The sequence below is a fragment of the Leucoraja erinacea genome, chromosome 15 (assembly GCF_028641065.1).
Source record: "Leucoraja erinacea ecotype New England chromosome 15, Leri_hhj_1, whole genome shotgun sequence".
In the NCBI taxonomy this organism is placed as follows: Eukaryota; Metazoa; Chordata; class Chondrichthyes; order Rajiformes; family Rajidae; genus Leucoraja; species Leucoraja erinaceus.
This window is the reverse complement of record NC_073391.1, coordinates 38,760,906-38,784,825: the sequence shown is the minus strand read 5'-3', so window position 1 is coordinate 38,784,825 and position 23,920 is coordinate 38,760,906. Positions and strand designations below refer to the sequence as shown.

The following is a 23,920-nucleotide window of genomic DNA, read 5'->3' as shown; positions in this document are numbered from 1 at the left end:
TTGAAACATCACCCATTCTAACCAGAGATGCTGCCCGCCCCATTGAGTAACTCTAGCATTTTGCGTCTAACATTTTGGATGAGTAAGGTGTGGCCTTAAAAGTAAACCGGAAGGTATTCGAGATGAAAAACTTCAAAATATAACGCAAAGACATGCACAAGAATGAATTGTGCCTGTGTACAAGTGAAAGGAAGGAACATAGTAAATGGTTACATGACTGATGTGAAAACAGATCAAGATAGAAGTAAGCAAAACCAAAAACACACGATACAAGTCCCAGGGAGTGTGTGAATTTTGAAATAGCTTGAGAAAAGCCAATGAGTGAAGTTGGCTCGAGTACCAAGGAAGGTTATTGCTTATACTTTCATTTAAATTAAAATCTTCTGTATACACCAGTCCAAAGCAGGTTGATCCACCAGTGGGAGGCGAGTTTCGAATGATTACACAACAGTAGTGGGTTCCCAGTGGAACGATGAATCGGCGTACAGGAGGAGGTGGAGCTGTCATTGGTGCAAATCAACACCTCATTCTTACGTGGGGAAAAACTAAGGAGATGGTGGTTGACTTCAGGAGGGGCGGGAAACATCACCATGCACCTCTGCACATCGACGGAGCTGATGTGGAAAGGGTCAGCAGCATGAAGTTCTTGGGACCATACATTCTGTTGATGACCTGACGTCCACGGCCAACACCACAGCTCTGGTCAAGAGAGCCCAGCAGCGACTTCACCCCCTCCGAAGACTACGAAAGCAGGCCTCCCCCACCACACATCTACGGACTTTTTACAGGGGGACTGTCGAGAGCACACTGACATACGGCATCCCAGGAGTGGTTCGGGAGCTTGCAAGGCGTACGAACGGCACCAACTGGACAGGACTAGTGAAGACCGCAAAGCAGGATTATTGGTGAAGAATGCTGAGCTTTGAGAGTTGGTTCAAATAAAGAAAATATTTTGTTTAAGAAGGAATCGCAGATGCTGGAAAATCGAAGGTACACAAAAAAAGCTGGAGAAACTCAGCGGGTGCAGCAGCATCTATGGAGCGAAGGAAATAGCCAACGTCTTGGGCTGAAACCCTTCTTCAGACCTCTGAAGGCACTCTGAAGAAGGGTTTCGGACAGAAACGTTGCCTATTTCCTTCGCTTCATAGATGCTGCTGCACCCGCTGAGTTTCTCCAGCATTTTTGTGTACCTAAAGAAAATATTTCAACGCTTCAGCAATTGACATTCAACCAACATTTTTTAAAGTCGTCTGGTCAATAACAGAAGTGTGAGGTAACATGTTGTAGACGCAAGCATCATGTGATTCCAACTATTATCAAGTGTTTACTGCTTTGTAGTTAGAGTCTAAAGTAATGAAACACTTCCCCATCCTTCCGTCCACACAGTCTGAATGCAGCAGTCATCAAGAATAGGTCTTTTTTAACCCTTCAGCACCAAGGCTGCAATAAGGGCCATTACCTCTTCCACGACTGTGTGCACAATCAATCTGTCCCCCCATCCAAGTATTCCCCGAACCGCACACGAGCTCTTGTAACCACGTGGCACGGCAAATTCCGGCCCATTTTCATTCCACACAAATCCCGTGGATTTTACAAATGTTGTTTGTTGGCCACTGAAACAATCCAAATGATTGAGTTCTCTTCATTAGTTCCAAGCCTTTCCCATTCATTATATACCAACAAGGAATTGCAGATGCTGATTCAGACTGAAAAAGGGTTCTGACCCGAATTGTCACCGGTCCATGTTCTCCAGAGATGCGGCATGACCCCGTTGAGTTACTCCAGCATTTTGTGTCTTTCTTCCCCTTCATTAGTTTGGTACATCTGCTCTCAATCTGACATTGCGTCATAACGTGATACAGTTTAGAAACAGGCCCTTCGGCCCAACTTGCCCACACCAGCCAATATGTCCCAGCTACACTAGTCACACCTGCCTGCTTTTGGTCCATATCCCTCCAAACCTGTTCGATCCATGTACCTGTCTAACTGCTTCTTAAACATTGACATAGTCCCAGCCTCAACTACCTCCTCTGGCAGCTTGTTCCAAACACCCACCACCCTTTGTGTGAAAAAGTTACCCTTCAGATTCCTATTAAATCTTTTCCCCTTCACCTTAAACCTCTGTTTTCTGGTCCTCGGTTCACCCACTCTGGACAAGAGTCGCAGTGCATCTACTTCAACTTCCCCAAATTGCCCTTCCCTGCCCTTCCTCAATTTTCAGCAGCCAAAGTGGAGTCAACATTTTAGTTCCACACCAAGTAGCTTGGCATGGATGATTAATTTATTGATTAACAAAAGGTGGGTATGAGCTAAGCTTGGCCTCGAGCACTCTCAGGCATGTCTGTGGGATCTGGGAGGCAACCGGAGCACCCAGAGGAAACCCACGTGGTCACAGGGAGAACCGACCCAGCACATTGTTCTTCCTGCTGGATTAACTCAGCAGGTCAGGCAGCATCTCTGGAGAAAATGAATAGGTGACGTCACGGGTCGAGACCCTTTGTCCGTCCGATGAAGGGTCTCCACCCAAAAAAGACCACCTATTCCTTTTCTCCAGAGGTGCAGCCTGACCCACTGAGTTACTCCAGCCTTTTCTGTCTATCGTCAGTGTAAACCTGCATCTGCAGTTCTTTCTGACATTATTCTTCACGTTGACTTGAAAAGTAGGCAAGGTTCAAAATCTAACTTTTGGACAACACTTGCAGAGTTATGAGATCAACAGGATGTGAGTCGCAGCCAGTGGTGAACTACAACAAATGGCATCCTGAACCCAATGCCAAACAGTTGGATATCAGGAAACTAAATAACTGTTGAAAGGTTCTGGCCAGTCCAAACAAAGTCCAAAACTGCAGATTGCGTAAAAAATTGTTCGGAAACAAATATGTCATCATTAACTTCAAAATTATAATGGGCCTGCAGTTTGCTGTAGGGACCTAAGGCTGGACAGAAGGGAATTTCATTAGGGATTGTGGATGTTCCAATATTCCTTGTATATGAAAGAACTGCAGATGCTGGTTTAAACCAAAGTTAGATGCAAAAAGCTGAAGTAACTCAGCGGGACAGGCAGCATCTCTGGAGAGAAGGAATGGGCGACCTTTTGGGTCGAAACCTTCTTCAACCTGAAGAAGGGTCTCGACCCGAAACGCCACCCATTCCTTCTCTCCAGAGACACTGCCTGTCCCGCTGAGTTCCTCCAGATTTTTGTGTCTATCCATCGAAGATTCCCCCGCAGTTAATGTAAGCAAGAGTTACACAAGAGTTCTAAAGATGCAGTGCATGGCACTCAAAGGGAAACTAACACAAATCTTAGTGTTCACACTGATTCATAGAAACATAGACATAGAAACATAGAAAATAGGTGCAGGAGTAAGCCGTTCGGCCCTTCGAGTCTGCACCGCCATTCAATATGATCATGGCTGATCATCCAACTCAGTATCCTGTACCTGCCTTCTCTCCATAACCCCTGATCCCTTTAGCCACAAGGGCCACATCTAACTCCCTCTTAAATATAGCCAATGAACTGGCCTCAACTACCTTCTGTGGCAGAGAATTCCACAGATTCACCACTCTCTGTGTGAAAAACGTTTTCCTCATCTCGGTCCTAAAAGATTTCCTCCTTATCCTTAAACTGTGCTGTGACCCCTTGTTCTGGACTTCCCCAACATCGGGAACAATCTTCCTGCATCTAGCGTGTCCAACCCCTTAAGAATTTTGTAAGTTTCTATAAGATGCCCCCTCAATCTTCTAAATTCTAGCGAGTACAAACCGAGTCTATCCAGTCTTTCTTCATATGAAAGTCCTGACATCCCAGGAATCAGTCTGGTGAACCTTCTCTGTACTCCCTCTATGGCAAGAATGTCTTTCCTCAGATTAGGAGACCAAAACTGTACGCAATACTCCAGGTGTGGTCTCACCAAGACCCTGTACAACTGCAGTAGAACCTCCCTGCTCCTATACTCAAATCCTTTTGCTTTTATTCCCGGAACAAGAGCTGAAAATGGTTCCAGAATAAATCTTCAGATCAGTCAAAAATAAATCGCAATGAAAGACTTGCATTTACACAGCCTTGCACAACCTGAAGATGTTCCCAAACTCGTTACAGTTAACGTGCATTGATGTGAAGTCTATGTCACTATATGAGAAATACCACAGCCAACTCATGTCATGAGTCTGAAGAAGGATCTCGACCCGAAACATCACCTGTTCCTTTTCTCCAGAGATGCTGTCTGACCCGCTGAGTTACACCAGCTTTTTCTGTCTATCATAAGTTTTTAAGTTATAGGGGCAGAATTAAGCCATTCAGCCCATCAAGCCTCATTCGCCATTCAATCATGGCTGAGCTATCTTTTCCTCTCAACCCCATTCTCCTGCCTTCTCCCTTTAGCCACTGACACCCGTACTGATCAAGAATCTATCTCTGTCTTAAAAATATCCATTGAATTGGCCTCCACAGCCTTCAGAGGCAATGAATTCCACAGATTCACCACAATCTGACCAAAGATATTTCTCCACGTCTCCTTCCTAAAGGAACGTCCTTGAATTCTGAGGCTATGACCTCTGGTCCTTGACTCTGCCACAAGTGGAACCATCCTCTGCACATCCACCCTATCTGAAGTTAGAAACTTTTCATTTCTCAAATGAGAATTCTGTCACTAAGGCACAGCAACTCATTCAAGTCGTCAGTCGGGCTTCACAAAGTAATACCTTATCAAGCTTAAATATAGAATTGTCACTGAAATTGTCACGTAACTATTTAATAGATATAAACAGGCTTATTCCCAAACCAAGCTTGGTGAATTACCTTATTGATTTGGAAATCAAGAAAGGTTATTGCAAAGCGTTTAATGTAATTAAGCATATTGTAAATATCTGTAAGATTTCTCAGGGCAGCACGGTGGCACAGCGGTAGAGTTGCTGCCTTACAGCTTTAGCGACCTGGGTTCGATCCTGACTACGGGAGCTGTCTGTACGAAGTTCTCCCCAATTAGATTAGCTTTTAGATAGGCACATGGATATGCAGGGAATGGAAGAACAAGAATCACGTGCAGGCAGAAGAGATTAGCTTATCTTGGCATAATGTTAGGCATGAACATTGTGGGCCGAAGGGCTTGTTCTTGTACTATACTCCTTCTCCCCTGACTCTCAGTCTGAAGAAGGGTCTCGACCCAAAACGTCACCCATTCCTTCCATTCAGAGATGCTGCCTGAGCTCCTCCTGCCTCTTGTGTCTGTCTTCGCTGTAAACTAACATCTGCAGTTCCTTCCGACACTGTACTCTGTACCAAGTTCTGCAATAAAATACTCAATAATCAAGAACATTTGAGGCCACAGCTCCAACACTAATTTTTCTTACTAAATTTTAATTTAACGATTTTTCATACAGAGGATGGTGGGTTTATGGAACGAGTTGCCGGAGGAGGTTAGTTGAGGCAGGAACTATGACAACATTTAATCTGGGACAGGTTTGTGAACGGGAAAGATTTATAGCCCAAGAAGGTTTATGGGCCAAATGCAGACAGGTTGGACTTGGTGGGGCATCTTGGTCGGCATGGACAAGCTGGGCCGAAGGGCCTGTTTTTCCTTGCTGTATGATTCTATGACTCCATCTGCTGATGGCACTGTGGCTACTACATTTCCAACACTGCAAATGTATTAGCACATCAACATACACTTGATAGGCCTAATGTTCTATGAGACATAAAGTGATAAAGTGTGAAAGAGGCCCTTCGGCCCAATTTGCCCACACAGGCCAACATGTTCCAGCTACACCAATCCCACCCGCCCGCATTATGTCCATATCCCTCCAATTCTGTCCTATCCAGGTTCCTGTCCAACCGTTTTCTTAAATGTTGTGATAGTCCCAGCCACAACTACCTCCTCGGGCAGCTTGTTCCATACACCCACCACCCTTTGTGTGAAAAAGCTACCCCTGAGATTCCTATTAAATCTATTCCCCTTCACCTTAAACCCATGTCCTCTGGTCCTCGATTCACCTTTTCTGCGCAAGAGACTCTGTGCATCCAGAGTATGAAGGTACGAATGGTGTTATATAAATACAGGGTTTAAGAAGGAACTGCAGATGATGGAAAATCGAAGGTAGACAAAAGTGCTGGAGAAACTTAGCGGGTACAGCAGCATCTATGGAGTGAAGGAAATAAGCAACGTTTCGGGCCAAAACCCTTCTTCAGACATAAAGATAAATACAGCCCTTCTTATTGTTGAAACATGTGCAACTTTATAACTAACCTCACACATTACAATTCAGGTTTGATGTCAATGTCCAAGACTGCAGTGTGAATCATACATCGCCCGTGCTCACAATGCTGTACGTGACAAGCTCAGTGTACTAAGTAGGTGATCTTTCACTCAGAGTCATGCTGCACATCCAAGCAATGCCACTGTTAGTAACCGACCTACGCATTGACCATAAATAGAAAAGTAACCTGAGATATGGTTGAATACTACTGAGTCGCAGCCCTCACGGCCTGTTTTACCTTTGCGCACTTACTTGCTGGTCCAAGTCTGCCTCTTCCTGCACTGCCATCTCCTCCAGATGAAACCCGCTGATCCAATTATGAATGCGTAAAAGAGTTAAGAAACTCACTGTGGCATTACACCGGGTCTAAAAATACCAGCCAGAGTAGTGGAGTTAAAATGCTGTTAGTTTTGTTGCAAAGTTGCTTGGTGGGCAGAGGAGAGAGGCAACTGAAGCCTGACCTACACTCCCCTCGCAACATTCACATATCACTTCCCCAAACTTCTCACCAAGCTTACCATATTTATAGGGTCCCATCACACAGGCTCCGTGTAAACGTGATACAGATGCACCAGAATAGCAGCAGCAGCAGCTGCCTCGTGGCTACTTCTGTGCGTGCGCTTATCAGATCCCTGTTTTACAATTTGCACGCTGCCCAAGTTAAAGTCATAGAGCCATAGAGTGATTCAGTGTGGAAATAGGCCCTTCGGCCCAACTTGCCCACACGGGCCAGCATGTCCCAGCTACACTAGCCCCACCTGCACATGTAAGTAAGTAAGTTTATTTGCCAAGTATTCACATACAAGGAATTTGCCTTGGTGCTCCGCCCACAAGTAGCAACATGACATACAGTGACAGTTACGAATGACTCAGAAAACACTACACATTAATAATAATAAAACATTAATGATAAAACACCATTGATCAAGCATGTGAACCAACAAAATACCAGATCAATGGGAGGCTACACATTTTTGGCTGTTGAGTAGAGCAATTACTCTTGGGTAAAAACTGTTTTTATGTCTGGCTGTGGCAGCTTTGACAGATTGGTCCATATCCCTCCAAACCCGTCCTATCCATGTACCTGTCTAACTGCTTCTTACATGTTGGGACGGTCCCAGCCTCAACTACCTCCTCTGGCAGCTTGTTCCATACGCCCACCACCCTTGGCGTGAAAAAAGTCCTCATTTAAAATTAAGCACCCTTGGTTATGAAGGGTGCCCCAAAGTCACCTCTGAGGATGCACAGATACTATCCATATTCATTCATGCACAATTGGCAAATACTACGCTTGAAATGCTAAAACGAGGAGCAGGAAACAACAGCGTGCATTTACTTAGCACCTTTGGTGTTATAAGATGTCGACGCACTTCACAGCTGCGCAATGGGGCAGCATTTGACACTGAGGAAAGTAATGAAACATTGGATACAGTTGTATACAATTATGGTTGAGGAAAACATTAGCACTGTGGTAGAGATGCTCGTATCTACAGACACCCGGTTGGGCCCTGATCACAGGTGCTGTCCCTGGGAGAGTGTGGGTTTCCTCCAGGCACTCCGGTTTCCTCCCACATCCCAAAGATGTGTAGAATTTGTGGGTTAATTGTGCTCTGTAAATGCAAAACTAGGCTAACACAGAGCGGCCGTGAACAGGTAAGTGATGGTCGGCGGGAACTTGGTGGGCCGAAGGGCCTGTTTTCACACTGTATGTATGAATCAATTAGCTTTAAGGCAATGTTAGAAGAATTAGAGGGGATGTAAGGAAATGTTTTCACCCAGAGTGTGTGTCCACAACTCACAGCTTTTACGGGTGGTTTAGAAATACACGCGGAAATAGGCCCTTCGGTCCTGAGAGTCAGCGCCGACCAGCGATCCCCGCGTATTAGAACCACCCTACACACACGAGGGACGACCTTACATTTTATACCAAGCCAATTAACCTACAAACCTGTACGTCTTTGGTGTAAGGAAACCGAAGATCTTGGAGGAAACCCACGCAGGTCACGGCGAGAACCTCCACACTCCGTACACACAGCACCCACAGTCAGGATCGAACGCGGGTCTCTGGCGCTGTAAGGCAGCAGCTCTACCGCTGTGCCAACCTTGCCCCCCTAGTGTATGTTTGCAAAATTAGGTGGTGTGCATTCAATTGTACATTGATTTCTTTGATGGTCTCACTGAGTCTGTGCTGAGATTGGAGCTTAAAACCTAGACCCACAGTACTGTTTCTGAGAGGGCTCTGCCCAGCTGGAAGCTTTGTCTTTCACATGAAACAATCACAAAGCACCATCTGTTCTCTTGACAATGCAAACAAATCCCCTGGTGGCATTCAAGAAAAGACAGAACAGTTATCGGCTGTCCAGTATTTATCCGTCAGAGTCTTTAGTCTTTGTTAGTTTAGTTTAGAGGTACAGCGCGGAAACAGGCCCTTCAGCCCACTGAGTCCACCCCGACTAGCGATCCCTGTTACACTAGCGCACGCGGCACACACTACATACAGTTTACAGTTTTTTTACCGAAGCCAATTAACCTACAAACCTGCACACCTTTGGAGAATTGCTGCCTTACAGCACCAGCGACCCCTTGTTCGATCCTGACTACAGAGTTTGTACGTTCTCCCTGTGACCGCATGAGGCAGTAGGCGGCGCGACTCTTGTCAGCAGCGGCCTCTGCAGCCCGTCTGCGTTTTTATTATTTTTTGTCTATGTTTCTTAGTAGTTTTTGTTATTTTTTTGTTGGGGTGTGTGTGTGGGGGGGAGGAGGGGGTAACTTTTAAATCTCTCCCTGCACGGGAGACCCGACCTTTTCTTGTCGGGTCTCCGTTGTCGTTGGGGCTGCAATGAGGAGCGGCCTCCAACAGGAGAAGACCGGGGACTCTGGTGCCGACGACTCACCTCACCGTCGCGGAGCTGGCCGAGTCCAGAGCGGGTGGAGCGGTGGTGGAGCGCTGCTGCTGCTGCGGCCCGACCTCCGGAGATTCGGAGGCTGCAACTGCGGGTCTGGCGGACCTCGCACCACCCGGTGTGGCTTTAATGGCCGCGGGACAATCGCCATCGCCAGCCGGTGGGCTTTGACTTTGACATCGGGGGGGGGAGAGTGCAGTGGAGAGATAAGTGTTTTTGGCCTTCCATCACAGCGATGTGATGGATGTTTATGTAAATTATGCTGTGTCTTGGGTCTATTTGTTTGTAATGTATGGCTGCAGAAACGGCATTTTGTTTGGACCTCAAGGGGTCCAAATGACAATTAAATTGAATCTTGAATCTCTTGAATCTTGTTTTCTCCGGGTCCTCCAGTCTCCTCCCACACTCCAAAGACGTACAGGTTTGTAGGTTAATTGACTTCGGTAAAAATTGTAAATTGTCCCCTCATGTGGGGTTAGAGCTGGGGTATGGGGTGATCGCTGATCGGCATGGACACGATGGGCCGAAGGGCCTGTTGCCATGCTGTATCTCTAAATAAACTAAAACTAAGCTACGGACTAAGAACAGAGAAGTAAGATTAGTTTGCACTACTGTGTCTGCCAGCAGGCACACAAATGGCTTCATTCTTTGCTATTACTCTCCATGATTCCATTATTACACCCGTACCATTAAAGTACTTATTTACCCCAGGCTCCAACATACTTTAAAATGTTCCGAGTTTGTAAAAGGCATTACATAAATACACCCTTTATTGCTTGCTTCACATTACAACAAAGATCCCACCAACATAAAAAGAGATAGAAAACAGCTCATCTGTTTTAACGGTGTTAGCAAAGGTCAAAAATTTAGCATGAAAGATATAAAAGAAAATTAATGGTCATTGAAACTGGTGTAGAGGCCAGGAAAGCAGCAGCCAGCTCCAAGAGCAGATAAATCAGAGCATTGAGTATAGAAGCTGGGATGTAATGTTAAAATTGTACAAGGCATTGGTGAGACCAAATCTGGAGTATGGTGTACAATTTTGGTCGCCAAATTATAGGAAGGATGTCAACAAAATAGAGAGAGTACAGAGGAGATTTACTAGAATGTTGCCTGGGTTTCAACAACTAAGTTACAGAGATAGGTTGAATAAGTTAGGTCTTTATTCTCTGGAGCGCAGAAGGTTAAGGGGGGACTTGATAGAGGTCTTTAAAATGATGAGAGGGATAGACAGAGTTGATGTGGACAAGCTTTTCCCTTTGAGAATAGGGAAGATTCAAACAAGGGGACATGACTTCAGAATTAAGGGACAGAAGTTTAAGGGTAATATGAGGGGGAACTTCTTTACTCAGAGAGTGGTAGTGGTGTGGAATGAGCTTCCAGTGGAAGTGGTGGAGGCAGGTTCATTGGTATCATTTAAAAATAAATTGGATAGGCATATGGATGAGAAGGGAATGGAGGGTTATGGTATGAGTGCAGGCAGGTGGGACTAAGGGAAAAAAAGTTGTTTGGCACGGACTTGTAGGGCCGAGATGGCCTGTTTCTGTGCTGTAATTGTTATATGGTTATATGGTTATATGGTTATAAACACTGTAAGGTTCTGAAGAAGGATCTTGACCCGAAACATCACCCATTCCTTTTCTCCAGAGATGCTGCATGTCCCGCTGAGATACTCCAGCATGTTGTGTCATTCTAGGGTGTAAACCATTATCTGCAGTTCCTTCCCACACTGTAAGCAGAAGTCTGTGTCATGAAAAAATTCCATATGGCGGCGCAGTGGTAGACGTTGCTGCCTTACAGCGCCAGAGACCCAGGTTCGATCCTGACTATGGGTGCTTGTCTGTACGGAGTTTGTACATTCTCCCCGTGACCTGCATGGGTTTTCTCCAGTCTTGTTCCACTCTCCAAAGACGCATAGGTTTGTCGGCTAATTGGCTTTGGTAAAATTGTAAATTGTGCAGGAGAGTGTTAGTATGCACTGACATATGATGAAAGAATGGGTCGACTGGGCTTGTATCCACTGGAATTTAGAAGGATGAGAGGATATCTTATAGAAACATAACATTCTTAAGAGATTGGGCAGGCTAGATGCAGGAAAAATGTTCCCCATGTTGGGGGAAATCCAGAACCAGGGATCACAGTTTAAGAATAAGGGGTAGGCCATTTAGGACGGAGATGAGGAAAAACATTTTCACCCAGAGAGTTGTGAATCTGTGGAATTCTCTGCCACATAAGGCAGTGGAGGCCAATTCACTGGATACTTTCAAGAGGGAGTTAGATATAGCTCTTATGGCTAACAGATTCAAGGGATATGGGGAAAAAGCAGGAATGGGGTACTGATTTTGGATGATCAGCCTTGATCATATTGAATGGCGGTGCTGGCTCGATGGGCTGAACAGCCTACTCCTGCACCTGTTTTCTATGTTTCTATGTATCTAAATTAAAAACTCAATATGGAAATCTCTCTGCTATATGATGTTGGTCATCATTCGACTGTAGGATTTGTTCCACATTTACTCATTCATTCATTGCCATGCTGTGGTATTATTTGATGTATTAAGATTTTGTTTTCACCTTGGCTGGTGTGTAACTTGGAGTAGAAATGACGATAAATCATCTTCCCACAAGTCGGATTGAAATGTGCCAAGTGCCAAGTGAAAATGCAGTAAAAATATCAAAGCAGGAAAAGGACTACATGGTGAAATAATCCATACGCAGCGGTGTTTGTATTCACGTTGCTTTTGTTCAAAGCCTTGTCACAAATAATGTTATGCACTGTTGGACACGAGACGCTGGAGTTACTCAGCGGGGGAGAGTGAGAGAGGGAGAGAAGGAGGCAGAAAGTGGGAGAGGTGGAGAGGGGACAGGGAGAGCAGGAGAAAGAGGGAGAGGGGGGAGAGGGAGGGGGAGAGAGGGAGAGAGGAGAAGAGAGGGAGAGAGAGAGGGGAGAGAGAGAGAGTGAGAGAGAGAGAGAGAGTGAGAGAGAGAGAGAGAGAGAGAGAGAGAGAGAGGGAGAGAGAGAGAGAGAGAGAGAGAGACAGAGATGGAGAGAGAGATGGAGATAGAGGGAGAGAGAGAGAGGGAGGGGGAGGGGCTGGAGAGAGAGGGAGAGGGAGAGACAGATTTAGCAAGTGAATTCCAGAGTCTAAGGCTCGAACGTTGATGATACGGCTGGAAAAGATTAACATAAAGACGCATGCGATCAAATTTGGAGGAGTGCTGAAGTGTAGAGGAGCACAGCCATCAAGAATATTGAACAGATATGAGCATTTAAAATGACGAAACTGCTTGACAGGAAACCAGGGGAACAGTATGATGTTAGGGAAGGGGCATATTGTTAGTTAGGATACCGGCAGCTGAGTTGGCATCAGCTGGAATTTATTATAAATCGTTTGCTGTTCATGAATCAAAATAGCCTGCCATAATCTGTTCCAAAGAGAATTAATGTGTAGGAAAGAACTGCAGATGCTAGTTTAATTACGGAGTAACTCAAAATCCTAGAGTAACAGGCAGCATCTCCGGAGAGAAGGAATGGGTGACGTTTTTGGGTCGTCACCCTTCGTCGGACTGACCACACAGAATTAAGGTCAAGAAACCACCAAACCACAATTTATTGACTTTAAATTAAAATTCATTGAAGGTACAGATGAAATGAAATTACCATTTCCCTTGGTAGTTTGACTTTACACTTTAGATTTGAGAGATACAGTGCAGAAACAGGCCCTTCGGCCCACCGAGCCCGTGCCGACCAGCGATCCCTGTATACTAGCACTATCCTACACTCTAGGGAAAATGTACAATTTTTTTTCCCAAAGTCAATTAACCGACAAGCCTGTACGTCTTTGGAGTGTGAGAGGAAACCGGAGCACCCCAAGAAAACCCACGTGGTCTCAGGGAGAACGCACAAACTCCATACAGACAGCACCTGTAGTCAGGATCAAAGACGGGCTTAGACATAGACATAAAAAATAGGTGCAGGAGTAGGCCATTCGGCCCTTCGAGCCCTTCATTGCTGATCATCCAACTCAGTATCCCATCCCTGCCATCTCTCCATACCCCCTGATCCCTTTAGCCACAAGGGCCACATCTAACTCCCTCTTAAATATAGCCAATGAACTGGCCTCGACTACCTTCAGTGGCAGAGAATTACACAGATTCACTGCTCTCTGTGTAAAAAATGATTTTCTCATCTCGGTCCTAAAAGACTTCCCTCCTTAAACTGTGACCCCTAGTTCTGGACTTCCCCAACATCGGGAGTAATCTTCCTGCATCTAGCCTGTCCAACCCCTTAAGAAATTTGTAAGTTTCTATAAGATTCCCCCTCAATCTTCTAAATTCTAGCGTGTACAAGCCGAGTCTATCCAGTCTTTCTTCATATGAAAGTCCTGCCATCCCAGGAATCAGTCTGGTGAACCTTGTCTGTACTCCCTCTATGGCTTCTGGTGCTGTGAGGTAGCAGCTCTAACACTGCGCAACTGTGCCGCCCTCGCTGCTTCTTACAGTTTTAGTAAGTTCGTCAGAGCGTAAATTTCTCGTGGTCCAACCACATTGACGCTGCAGCCCAGAAAGCACACTGACCCGCTAACGTCCTCAGCAAACTAAGGACATCTGGCAAGTCTCCAGTAACGTTTAGCAGTTTCTACAAATGCACTGCAGAAAGCATCCTATCCGGATATATCACAACTTAGCATGGCATCTGCTCTGCCCGAAACTGCAAGAAATCACAGAGAGTTGTGAGCGCATCCCAGTCCATCAAACAGACCAGCCGACCCCCTGTAGACTCCATCTATACTTTGCATTCATAAAAACAGGCAACATAATCACAGTGGCGCAGCGGTAAAGCTACTGACATGCATTGCCACAGACCCGGGTTCAATCCTGACTGCGGGTGCCGTCTGTACGGAGTTTGCACCTTCTCCCTGGGACCTGCGTGGGTTTTCTCCGAGATCTTCAGTTTCCTCTCACACTGCAAAGTCGTACAGGTTTGTAGGTTAATTGGCCCTGGTATAAATGTAATATTGACCCTAGTGTGTGTAGGGTAGTGTTAACGAGCGGAGATCGCTGATCGGTGCAGACCCGGTGGGCCGAAGGGCCTTTTTCCACGCTGTATATCTAAATTCAAAACTAAACTAAAATACCATCCACACCCCAGGTCATTCTCTCTCCTCTCCTGCTGGGTAGAAGATATCAAATATTGAAAGCAGGTACCACCTCACAATTGTCAAGGATAAATTCCCCCATCGTCCATTCTATTTTATTGCGACGGCTTCAAATATCTGGGCGTGCACATCTCTAAATATCTGTCCTGGTCCCAGAACATTAATGCAACCAGAAAGAAAGCCCCATCGGTGCCTCGACTTCCTGAGAAGATTGTGGAGAGTTTGTGTGTCAACGAATGCGCCCTTGAACTACCACAGGCTTACACCAGGAGCATACTGACTGGTTGCATCACCGCCTGGCTCGGCACTATTATAGCGATTATTATTTTTTTTTTTTGTGTTGATAATAATATTTGATATTACCTCTGTATTATGTTTGGAGATCTGTTCCGCTGCCGCAAGTAAGAATTTCATTGTTCTGTCGTTGGTACATTTGACAATTAACCATAGATGCTGCCTCACCTGCTGAGTTTCTCCAGCATTTTTGTCTACCTACTGACAATTAAACACGCTTGATCTGTACGCAACAAACAAGTATTTGGGAGCACGGTGGGATGCATTGACTGCCTGCTGCGGTAATGCAAGATGCAACGATGTTGCTGCGCAGCGCAGTTTGGCGCAATATTATTGCATCTTGCAGGGAAATTGGAATGGTTACGTTAAACGCCCTGGCATATTGTCCAACATATTGTGTGGGGTTTTTTTCCCCACTGTCTAGAGCTTGCTCTGACATTGCTCTTCCTTAGCCCATGCTTTTACTTAAATCTATTATCAGGCGGCTGCATTTCCAAGCAGCAGGCTCAGGAACGCAACCCTGCCATATCCTGGGGCAGGCAAAATGTGTGGGACGGGACTGCAGATGCTGGCTTTAACCGAAGGTAGACACAAAAAGCTTGAGTGACTCAGACGGTCAGGGTACGTCTCTGGAGAAGAGGAATGGGTGACGTTTCGGGTCGAGATCCTTCTTCAGCCTGAGAGTCAGGGGAAAGGGAAGCGAGGGATATAGACGGTATATAGAGAGATATAGAGTCAAAAGAATGAAAGATGTGCAAAAAAGCAACAATGATCAAGGAAATGTGGAGCCCACAATGGTCCATTGTGGGCTGTGGGGTAGGTGATAACGAGTTATACAGATGGTGAAACGCAACAGGAGGACTACGATGACTGAGGTGGGGGAGGGACGGAGGGCGAGGGGATGGAGGGGTTACTTGAGGTTAGAGAAATCAATATTGACGTGTTTTGCCTTGTCTAACAGCCTCCTCCATCTCCTGCATGAATGGGTGGAAGATTAGAATTTGACTCATCACGTCGGTTGTCTCGGGCAGTTTGCTTGTTTACAGTCTATCGCCATCTGTCTTTTGATTCCTCTCACTGAAGCGCGTGACCCCCCACTGTCCCACATTGAACATTATTTCTCAATTTTTCACCCACTCACTCGATCTATCCGCGTCCAGTTGTAAAGTCACGACATCCTCGTCACAATTTGCCCTTCCATCTATTTTTGTGTCATTGGCAAACGTGGATATTTATACCCTTTAACCTCTCCTCTAGATGGAGTCATAGAGTGATACAGTGTGGAAACAGGTCCCACGGCCCAACTTGCCCTCACCGGCCAACTTGTCCCAGCTACACTCGTCCCACCTGCCTGCGCTTGGTCCATATCCCTCCAAACTTGTCGTATCCATGTACCTGTCTTACTGTTTCTTAAAGGTTAGGATAGTCCCTGCCTCAACTACCTCCTCTGGCAGCTTTTTCCATACACACACCACCCTTTGTGTGAAAAAGTGAATCCTCAGATTCCTATTAATTATTTTCCCCTTCACCTTGAACCTATGTCCTCTGGTCCTCGATTCCCCCACTCTGGGCAAGAGATACAGTGCATCTAATTGTTATCAATTGAGATCATTAATATAATGAGTAAATAATTGATCCCTAGGGTACTTTTGCACAAATATAGCTCTATATGTAGACAAAAGTGCTGGAGAAACTCAGCGGGTGAGGCAGCATCTATGGAGCGAAGGAAATCGGCAACTTTTCGGGCCGAAACCCTTCTTCAGACTTCTTCTGATCTATCCCTCGCATGATTTTGTACACGTCTATAAGATCACCCCTCATCCTCCTGCGCTCCAGGGAATAGAGTCCTACTCTGCTTAACCACTCCTTATAGCTCAGGCTCTCAAGACCTAGCAACATCTTCATATCCTTCATATTGCTACAAATACCCTTGTCCACTACCATACACACTCCTGGAGGCAAAGCTAGCAAAATGGAGGCCAGCAAACGGCCTTATGTGGAGGTGTCAGCTCATAGTGTGTATCTCAACCTGGGAAGTGGAACAGCAAGGAATAGGAATATTGATTTATCTAACTTCAAGTAACCCTTGCTGGAACAGCACCTCATATTCCGCTTGGGGAGTCTGCATCCTGCGGGCATGAACATCGAATTCTCCCAATTTTGTTAGCCCTTGCTGTCTCCTCCCCTATCTCATCCCTCGGGCTGTCTCCTCCCATCCCTCAGCCCTTGGGCTCCCCCTCCTTCTGTTTACTTTCTTCTCCTCGCCACCCCCCATCAGTCTGAAGAAGGGTTTTGGCCCGAAACGTTGCCTATTTCCTTCGCTCTATAGATGCTGCTGCACCCGCTGAGTTTCTCCAGCATTTTTGTGAACCCTTGCTATCCCTCTCTCTGCCCTCCCCCACCCTAGTTCTCCAACTAGTTTCACTGTCCCCCTGATTAATTTTACTGATTGTATTCCTCCTAACAATGCAGGCAATGAACTCTTCTGCATTTACTTTGACCAACTTCTGCTTTGATCTATCCTTTTCACACCTTACCCTTCCATACATCTAGTCTCCCCTGACTCGACCCGAAACGTCGCCCATTCCTTCTCTCCAGAGATGCTGGTTGAAACGCTGAGTTATTGCAGCATTTTTCTGTCTATCTTCGGAGTAAACCAGCATCTGCAGTTCCTCCCTGCACATGTGATCATCTTGTGTACGTGTACAGTCCACTGAGGTCCCGGGGTATAATGACCTTCATTTGGTTTGCATTTCCATGGTTCAAGTGTTCGCTTTATACCCATCATCGTCTACCTATCTGCAAGCTGGAATATTTCAGCATTGGTGAGTGAGACTCCCCGATCTCTCAATCCTGCTGCATTGACAGTGTAGAGAGTTGAGTCACACACGTGCAAGCGTACAGCACTGCAGTAGTATTACATCATGTCACGCTGGTACTGCTGCTGCCTCTGTTAACCAACTCCACCGTCTTCCACATATTCACACAAGCCCATGCACTGAAGGTTGAAATCAATTCATCACGCCAGCACTCCATTATATTCAGGGACAGTCAGACTAAAATACAGGGCAGTCAGGAGAAGGAAGGCAAACGCAATGCTGGCATTGATTTCGAGAGGACTGGAATATAATAGCAACAGGGATGTAATGCCGAGGCTTTATAAGGCGCTGGTCAGACCGCATTTGGAGCATTCTGAGCAGTGTTGGGCCCATATCTGAGGAAGGATGTTGCTGGCTCTGGACAGGGTCCAGAGGAGGTTTACCCAGGAAAGATTGTGTTAACATATGAGGAGCGTTTGACGGCATTGGGCCTGTACTTGCTGGAGTTTAGAAGGATGAGTGGACACATCATTGACACTTACCAAATAGTGAAAGGCCTGGATGCGGAGTGGATGCGGAGAGGATGTTTCCACTAGTGGGAGTCTAGAACACGAGGCCATAACCTCAGAATACAAGGACGTACTTTTAGAAAAGAGATAAGGAGGAATTTCTTTAGTCAGAGGGTGGGTAATCTGAGGAATTCATTGCCACAGAGGGCTGTGGAGGCAAAGTCATTGGGTATTTTTAAAGCAGTGATCGACAGGTTCTTGATCAGTGTCAAAGGTTATGGGGAGAAGGCAGGAGAATGGGGTTGAGAGGGAGAGATAAATCAGCCATGATTGAATGGCAGACTAGGCTTGATGGGCCGAATGGCCCAATTCTGTGCCTATAACTTATGAACTTATGAAAAGAGTGAGGAACTGAGACAGAGTGGGATAATTAATGTTAGAGACAGAGGCAAAAACAAGATCAGCCTTGAGTTTCAATGAGAAATGATTTTGCATCCTTATGGGCCTGTCCCACTTACGTGACCTTTTAGGCAACTACAGGAGACTATATGAGGTCGCCACATGTTCGCCGGAGGTTGCTGGGGGTGTCGCCAGCATGGTGGTGAGTAGTCCCCGCATTCTCGTAACTAGTCGCAGCTTCATTCATGTCGCGCTAATTTTTCAACATGCCACCAGAATTTTGATGCCATGGAGATTTCTTGTGATGTAGGGGCAGTGGTGGTGGGTCGCCAGGAGGTCGTCCTGACCGGTGAATTTCATTGGCTCATTGGGATAAAAACGGTAAACAGAAGTTTTCAGAACCAAGGATACCGACCGGTAATGTTAAATGTCCACCGAGCTTCATAGCCATGTATCCCTGCTTCTCTAAAGTTGTCTCCACTCCTTCTCCCCCGTCTTTTAAAGGACTTAAGTGCCCCTTCCCGTACACTGTGCTTTCACCGTCTTAATTACAACGCCAACCTTCCTGTTCATCGCAGTGTGTGTCTGTATCACATTGGCTTTGCACCGTGTGAATTTCACTCAGACAGTGCTCCCCCCGCTTGCCCTGTTCCCCGCCTGCATAACTGCTGGTGAAGGAAGCAATGTGTGTGTGTGTGTGTGTTCCACTCTGACAGTCGCCGTTCCAGTCACCGTTCCAGTAGCCGTTTATTCAGCGAACTGCTACGACGTGACAGTCGCCGGCAGTCACCTAAAACGTTGCCTAAGTGGGACAGGCCCGTTACTCCGCACGGCAGCGTGGCGTGTTTACATTGTGCTATCACTTTCAGTGCCACTCACACATGTTATTCCTGTCACATATCTTGTTTCGAACTATGGCACAGACAGGCTCAATGCTGAGAAAACACTCTGCTGTTTCCTATCCTTGCAATTGGTAGGAGGTTTTCCAGCAATGTAAATGATAGCAAAATCTCTTTAAAAGCAAGCAACAGAAAACATGAACACCAGGACACTCTGGTCTTCCTCCATTGTTCCAGGTAAAGAGATGGGCGAGGCAGGGACTATCGCACCCTTTAGGAAACAACAGGTAAATGGATATGACAGGTTTCGAGGGATATGGGCCAAACGCATATCTGACTGAAACGCATATGGTCCAACCGCCGGCCTGAGGCCTATAAAATCCTGAAGCCGCGTTTTCCTGTAAGAAAGTGGCCGATTCGGGGACTCCAAGCGCATCTGACTGAAACGCATATGGTCAAGCGTGTTTGACCGTCCTGACGTCAGAGTTTCGATCATCCCGACGAGAGGGCCTGTACATCCGGCCGTCTGTAGCGGCCACTACGGAAGGTTTATGGCTCCTACCACAGATGAACAAAGGAGGAGGACTGACGGAACATTGTTGCCCTCTACCACAGTGAAGAATGTTGTGGTGGATGTTCATGTTAAATTCTATTGTGTATTGTGTGTTCTTTTTTTTCAACTATCGCTGCTGGCAAATTCATTTCACTGTACCTTAGCTGGTGCATGTGACGAATAAATTTGTATTGTATTGTATTGCAGGGCAGGTGGGACTAGTATAGATGGGACATGTTGGGCGGTGTGGGCCAAAGGTTCCTGCTTTTTCGCTCAGTTTGGTTCCTGGTTCTATTACAGGGTACAGCACATCATCTTCTTCTTCTTCTTCTTCCGTATGGCGTGCACAGCCTAAAGTTGTCGGACAACTTGTTCTATTTTATCTTATTTGATTGTGCACGCCGGGTTGATTACATTCGTCGAAACAGGGCGGACTACGTGAAGGTTGCAATCTCCCACCCCAGGATACAGCACATAGAAGCATAGAAGTTAGGTGTAGGATTAGGCCATTCGGCCATTTGATTCAACATGATCATGGCTGATCAGTACCCCGTTCCTGCTTTCTCCCCATATCCCTTGATTCCATTAGTCCTCAGAGCTCTATCTAACTCTCTTGAATAAATCCAGTGAATTGGCCTCCACTGCCTTCTGCGGCAGAGAATTCCACAGATTCAAAACTCATTGGGTGAAAAGGTGTTTCATCATCTCAGTCCTATATCCCTTATTCTTAAACTGTGATCCCGCCCCCGGTTCTGGACTCCCCCAACATGGCAAACATTTTTCCTGCATCTATCCTGTCCAACCCCTTAAGAATTGTACATGTTTCCAGAGATCCCCTCTCATCTTTCTAAATTCCAGTGAATATGAACCCTGTTGATCCATTCTTTCACCATATGTCAGTCCCGCCATCCCAGGAATTAACCTGGTAAGCAGTAAAATGTGGTCAGAGATTCCCTTGGATGCTCATTGCTGCAGAGATGGTGAATTATTCATTCTATCTTTTTCTTGCCTGTTTGCACATTGCAACAGAGAAGAAAGGAAAAGCCACACTTTACATGACAAATGTCTTCCATCAATTTTGTTCCACAGGTTGGACCATGCCAAGAACACCTCAAAACATGGTCATTATTCCATACTCCATCAATGCCCTTACCTGATAAAAAAAAGAGCTATACAATTAGGGGTGGCACAGTGGCGCAGCGGTAGAGTTGCTGCCTTACAGCGCCAGAGACCCGGGTTCAATCCTGACCACGGGTGCCGTCTGTACGGAGTTTGTACATTCTCCCCGTGACCTGTGTGAGCTTTCTCTGGGTGCTCAGGCTTCCTCCCACTTTCGAAAGAGGTACAGGTTTGCAGGTCAATTGGCTTCAGCAAGATTGTAAATTGTCCCTGGTGTGTGTAGGATAGCGTTACTGTGCGGGGATTGCTGTTCAGCACATTCTCAATGGGGCGAAGGGCCTGTTTCCGCACTATATCTCTAAACTAAACAAAATCTTTCTCTTGAAAACCTCAATTACTCTGCAGCATCCACAGTTAATTAAACAACGCAGTGACAACAAGCAATTAGGAAGACGAGTGCTATACTGTTGTTCTTCACAAGCAGGATAGGGTAAAAAAGTCATGCATTCTTTCTAAGATTATAGTTCTTAAAGCTAGGCTCTCAAAATGAACCACAAGTGTGGGTTGACATTAAATGCATGGTCACTGTTATAATGCAGAAAATGCAAAACTCATTTATGGAAGATCCAGTGATGATGACCAAGCAAACTGTGCTTGTTATTCTAATTGGGAAACAAACACTGGTCACATCAGGAGACGAAATTCCCTCCTCTTATTCCAAACATTACATGGGATATTTTATATTTGCCTGCAAGAGCAAGAAGCTCATCAGAAAGATGGTGCATCCAACCATTACCATCCTATCATAACTATATTTCAACAGTCGTGATATGAGTTGGGATCTATTATTGGACTGGGGTTGCTACCTAAATGCAAGTTGCTGCTGTTGATGGAATGTCAGAGAGACTCCGGTTCGATCCTGACCACGGGTGCTGTCCGTGCGGAGTTTGTATGTTCTCCCCGTGACCGCGTGGGTTTTCTCCTGGTGCTCTTGTTTCCTCCATCATCCCAAAGACGTACAGGTTTGCAGATTAATTGGCTTCGGTAAACAAAAATTGTAAATTGTCCCAAGTGTACAGGATGGTGCTGGTGTATGCGGTGATCGCTGGTCAACAGGAATTGGGTGGGCCGAAGGGCCTGTTTCCGTGCGGTGTCTCTAATGCCTAAAGCCACCAACGTTCATGAATGATACTGAAAAAATGCCTCCTGCCTGCAAGTTATTGCCCATTAGAAGAAGCGCAAGTTTATTTTTTTAAATAAATGTACATATGTTTTTTTTATCCACACTAAATTGCAAGGAGCAAAGCATAACAGGAATACAACAATTTTGGACAATTACCAAATTCGGGACCAGTGATCCCATCAACATAGAAACATAGAAAATAGGTGCAGGAGTAGGCCATTTGGCCCTTCGAGCCTGCACTGCCATTCATTATGATCATGGCTGATCATCCAACTCAGTATCCCGTACCTGTCTTCTCTCCATACCCCCTGATCCCTTTAGCCACAAGGGCCACATCTAACTCCCTCTTAAATATAGCCAATGAACTGGCCTCAACTACCTTCTGTGGCAGAGAATTCCACAGATTCACCACTCTCTGTGTAAAAAATGATTTTCTCAACTCGCTCCTAAAAGACTTCCCCCTTATCCTGAAACTGTGACCCCTTGTTCTGGACTTCCCCAACATCGGGAACAATCTTCCTGCATCTAGCCTGTCCAACCCCTTAAGAATTTTGTACGTTTCTATAAGATCCCCCCTCATTCTTCTAAATTCTAGCGAGTACAAGCCGACTCTATCCAGTCTTTCTGGATGGTGCCAAGAAAAAAATTATAGTAGTCATCACTATTAAACAGAGATGTATTATTTTATCTCAATTAAAAGCACTTTAAGGATGCATTAGCTAGAAAAAAAGATTCTTTCCCATCAATCTGGAAATGGATGTTAAAGTGGGATAACATAGAACCAGTGTAAATGGGTGATCGATGGTTGGCGTCGACCACCGTGGTGGGTCAAAGCGCAGTCTACACGTTGTATCTTCAAACAATCAAATCCTGGATACGTTAAGATGACCACTTCATCTCTGCCCATTGTCCAACCATCTGCCCATCAACCCTCGCCCCCCCCTTCTCACCTGTTTCCACCTATTACCTGCCCCGCCTTTCCTCCAGCTTTATTTTCCCTCCCTCTACAATCAGTCTGAAGGAGGGTCCCATAATGTCACTTATCCATGTTCTCCAGAGATAGAAACATAGCATAGAAAATAGGTGCAGGGGTAGGCCATTCGGCCCTTCGAGCCAGCACCGCCATTCAATATGATCATGACTGATCTTCCGAAATCCTGCTTTCTCCCCACATCCCTTGATTCCGTTAGCCGTAAGAACTATATCTAACTCTCTCTTGAAAACATCCAGTGAATCGGCCCCCACTGCCTTCTGTGGCAGAGAATTCCACAGATTCACAACTCTCTGGGTGAAAAAGTTTTTCCTCACCTCAGTCCTAAATGACCTACCCCTTATTCTTAAACTGTAACCCCTGGTTTTGGACTCCCCCCCAACATGGGCAACATCTGGAGATGGACAACAAATCTCCTCATGATTCCCAGCTTTGTTCATACCGATCGCTTGGTACATTCCAATTACCTGAGAACGCTGTTGGGCAAAATATAAACAAATATTGCTGCTTCTGGTGCTTGGCCAATCCACGATTTGAACGAGAAAATTAAATTTTAAATGATCTGCAGATGCTGGAAATTGGAAAGAAAAGCAGAAAATGCTGGAAACACTCAGCAGGTCAGGCAAGAAAGTGAAAGATAGTTTTTATATTTCTAGTCGGATATCCTTCATCAGAACTCCTAATGAAGAGTCTTCATTTTTAAAATGGGGTCTCTGACCAGCTCTGACCCCGTACACTAGCACTATCCTACACACTAGGGACAAATTACAATTTTTACTGATGCCAAGTAATTTACAAACCTGGACGCCTTTGGAGTGTGGGAGGAAACCAGAGCCTAGAGAAAACCCACACTGCACAGTGGCACAGAGTTTAGTTTAGTTTAGGGATAAATGTGGAAAC

General features: G+C 45.7%; 1 protein-coding gene across 14 annotated transcripts in view; it reads right to left on the bottom strand.

Moving 5' to 3' along the window:
- ank3b (ankyrin 3b) overlaps window positions 1-23,920 on the bottom strand; it is a 287,522-nt gene that overhangs the window by 192,804 nt on the left and 70,798 nt on the right. Inside the window, exon 1 of one of the 14 annotated variants that reach the window (XM_055647215.1) lies at window positions 6,505-6,589. The exons of the other annotated variants lie outside the window; for them this stretch is intronic. Within the exon in view, the coding sequence (XP_055503190.1) occupies window positions 6,505-6,540 (36 nt within the window). The 5' untranslated portion in view covers window positions 6,541-6,589. Of the gene's footprint in view, window positions 1-6,504; window positions 6,590-23,920 lie in introns of those variants that run through there. 14 annotated transcript variants of the gene reach the window in all.